We start from the raw sequence: 3,827 nt of genomic DNA on the forward strand, positions 1-3,827 counted from the left end.
AATTTTCATACGATTTTTCAGCACGATAAACTTACCGGTATTACAGCCACTGTACACACAAAAATTCGAGGACACCTATATGAGTGTATAATATACAAACAGTTCAGCTTACATCTTCTTCGTTGCCCAAAGGTCACCCCACCAGTCGAACCATTGCCTATCCTCATCTTCCGGATCACTCATAGCGGCCTTCTGTAAAGTAATCTTCACTTCACCATCGTCCACCTCCCAAGACGACTTCCCAGGCACAACCTTGCCGCTCAACTCACCTAACACGATGAATCGTCACATTCGTCACGCGCCACGAAATTCCAATCCTTACCATCGAGACCCTCAGCTGAGCCCTTGATACGAACCGTGAGATGATTCGGTCGGATGGTGACCCGAACATCATCCTCACGCACGTCGTCATCAATCTCCATCGCCACCGTCACCTAAAATCATTTTCACCTCAGTTCATGACCACGGCCGATCCTCTACTTTGTTTTTCATCTGGCGAAATCGATAGTTGTCTCTGTAAGTGTTGCTATCCAGTGCATTAATATCCTCAGACCTCTTCACCATAGGAGCCACTGCTCTGTCCGACTCCTTATGTTCTTCATCATTATTATCATCATCATCACTATCGTCCACGGCTTCTAGATCGTAATAACCTGATTCAAGTGAACACCAATGTAGACAAACTTCCTATAATAACAACAATAATAACAACAATAACAACAATAATAACAATAACAACAATAACAACAATAATAACAACAATAACAACAATAACAACAATAACAACAATAATAACAATAACAACAATAACAACAACAATAACAACAATAACAACAATGATAACAACAATAATAACAACAATAACAACAATAATAACAATAACAACAATAACAACAATGATAACAACAATAATAACAACAATAACAACAATAATAACAATAACAACAATAACAACAATAATAACAACAATAACAACAATAACAACAATAATAACAATAACAACAATAACAACAACAATAACAACAACAATAACAACAATAACAACAATAATAACAATAACAACAATAATAACAATAGCAACAATAACAACAATAACAACAATAACAACAACGGACGAGTTGTACGAATATAAATAGAAATGGAAGTGGCTTCAAATATGAATATCAAAGTCCGCATGGAACCCTCGATGGTGATACGACCAATGAAAACTGTCACCGGCACATCGCTATTATACAGTTCGTCCCTGTATCACACCAACTCTGTCTTCTCATTGAATCTAGTATTCACACATCCGCGATTTTCACTCCCCATTTAAATTAAAGGGGACGTGCAAATCGCGCAATTTTACCCGTGATATAAAAAAATATTTCACGACTACTGCATATCACCGCGAATATCGCGTTTTTCACCGTGTTTTACGCCGCCACTTCACATAAAACGGGTTGTGAAACTCCATCGACTTAATCGTCACCTTCTGGTAGATCGGCCAACGGGTCCGCTGCCTTTTCCAACGCCTCCTTCGCCTCTTCCTCAAGACGAGCCTTCACCTTATGCGCTGTCTGAATCCACTCCGCACTGGGACGAATATCTGCTATTTCAAAATCCTCCCTGAAAAGAAAAATGGTAAACAAAAATCGCTTCGCTCCGCCTACCTCCACCAGTGATCGCCATCGCTAAACACTCTGCTGATGAAAACGTCACCTCGGATGGACTGTCGAGGACAACCACAAATCGCCGCAATGCCACCAGCACGACTGAAGTGAAGGTGCAGATGAGGTTGCGTTTGAGCATATGATATTACCAACTATCAGTGGGGGAAAATACGCGTATGGTCAACTACATGTGTCGGCGAAAATACTGAAATTCTGAGGAAATTTTGGAAAATTCTCGTTGGTTTCCGAATACAAACTCCCATAATTATTGAGGAAACTCCTGAGCTCAGCTGAGTGACACCAACATCTATTCCTCCAACACTGGAGTTTCACCCGTTCTACGTGAAGTTGCGTAAAACTCGATACTCGCGGTGGTATGCAGTAGTCGTGAAATATATTTTTCTTTAGTGTTTCTCATATCACTGATGATCTCACCCGTTTTCCTTCAACCCAACTTCGCCAGCATTATCATCCACATACATCTGCACCCCAATATGATCACTTTCAGCAGCTGCGAATGCCAGAGGGATTATACGCAGTTTCGGAACAGTCTAAAACCATAGAACAGTGTCAGGGGAAAAATATGCACATGGTCAACTACATGTAAAATTTTTGAGGAAATTGCGGAAAATTCGTATTGGTTGCCCTACATTTCTACCCGATTTCGTATATAAACTCCTATAATCAGCGAGGAAACTCCTTCGAGTTCAGTTGAGGAAAGCGAACATATATTCCAACGACACCGTCGTAGACAGCGGAAATTCTTGATTTTGGAATTTGTCATATGAGCCCACACGGGGGTTACTAGTGCGGCCAAGCAACTGCAGACTGTCATAGCATTGAAATTTCACCCGTTTCACGTGAAGTGGCGCAATACTCCATGTGAAAAACACGATATCGGCGATATGAAGTGAATGTAAAAACACACTTCGTGAACCACGCCAAGTACAAATCACATCCTTTCATGTGTTTTACGCGTTATTCGCTGCTCACATACGTTTTCCGCGAAGTGAATTGTGAAATAAGATTTTCACTACTGTTTTTCATATTACTAGGGTGAAACTCCAATACTATCTACACAGTGCGTGCATATGTGTGTTATTTTCAGGAGATTAATGAGAATCAATCTGATTGGAGTTCCACCCATTTTATGTGAAGTGGCGTAGCACCATGTGAAAAACGCGATATTCGCGGTGATATGCAATAGTCGTGAAATATATTTTGCACTACTGTTTTTCGTATCACTAGGGTGAAGCTCCAATATAACAAGGCCTATGAACATGTGTTGTTATCAAGGTACCCATCTGGGGCTGCGATAGCGACAACCTGTTCACTATAATGCGTCCTCCAAAATAACACACATTTACATATCAAATTCACACGGACTGTTTATATATCAGAGTTTCGCCATAGTGATATGAAAAACACCAGAGAATAACATATTTCGCGACTTACGCATAGCGCCGCAAATATCGCGTTTTTCACCAAGTTTTACGCGTTAAACTCCATTAAATTAAGATTTCAGCGATTAACATTCCAATACCACTCCGATCAAAACTTCTCTTCTCACCTTAACCGCTGTTTCCATCAACTCGTTAGTATCAATCTTAGCCTCACCACAGAGATGGGCCATGAGGGCATCCCTAACATCGCACAAGTCAACCAGGAACCGACATTTCACACAATGGAGTTTCACCCTTGAAGTGGTGTAATACTCTGTGAAAAACGCGATATTCGCGGTGATATGCAGTAGTCGTGGGATATGTTTATCACTACTGTTCTACATATCACTAGGGTGAAACTCCAGTAAAATTTACGATACGAAATGTAATTGTTCATATTTTTTTCAATTTCAGCGGGCGAGTGAATGTGAGTAAATACATATCACCACGAATATCGCGTTATTTACCAAGATTTACGTCACTCCGCGTAAAACGGGTGAAATTCTAATAATTTCCAAAAATGTTCTCAGAATTCTCATATCATCAACAACACGTGTAGTTGACCATGTGCATATTTTTCCACACCGTTAAATATATTGGGCTCAGCTGAAGTCGCTGAAGAACTAGTAGTGCAGCACATGTAGTTGACAATGTGCATATTCCTCCCCCCTACCCCTCCACACTCACTTGTCGATCACAACATCCGTGTGTTTCTGATGGAATTTCTCCTTAA

At 40.5% G+C, this 3,827-nt stretch overlaps 1 protein-coding gene across 1 annotated transcript in view; it reads right to left on the reverse strand.

Annotated features, from left to right (window-relative positions):
• Positions 1 to 108: 108 nt before the first annotated feature.
• Positions 109 to 3,827, reverse strand: part of Pmar_PMAR020842 (zinc finger protein DHHC domain containing protein, putative) — a gene marked incomplete at both ends in the record, with an annotated part of 9,415 nt that continues 5,696 nt past the window's right edge. Inside the window, 8 exons of the mRNA XM_002785341.1 lie at positions 109 to 269; positions 323 to 434; positions 481 to 653; positions 1,472 to 1,608; positions 1,653 to 1,754; positions 2,088 to 2,203; positions 3,223 to 3,295; positions 3,782 to 3,807. Of these exons, the coding sequence (XP_002785387.1) occupies positions 109 to 269; positions 323 to 434; positions 481 to 653; positions 1,472 to 1,608; positions 1,653 to 1,754; positions 2,088 to 2,203; positions 3,223 to 3,295; positions 3,782 to 3,807 (900 nt within the window). The remainder of the gene's footprint in view (positions 270 to 322; positions 435 to 480; positions 654 to 1,471; positions 1,609 to 1,652; positions 1,755 to 2,087; positions 2,204 to 3,222; positions 3,296 to 3,781; positions 3,808 to 3,827) is intronic.

This window comes from Perkinsus marinus (assembly GCF_000006405.1).
Source record: "Perkinsus marinus ATCC 50983 genomic scaffold scf_1104296933050, whole genome shotgun sequence".
NCBI lineage: Eukaryota > Perkinsozoa > Perkinsida > Perkinsidae > Perkinsus > Perkinsus marinus.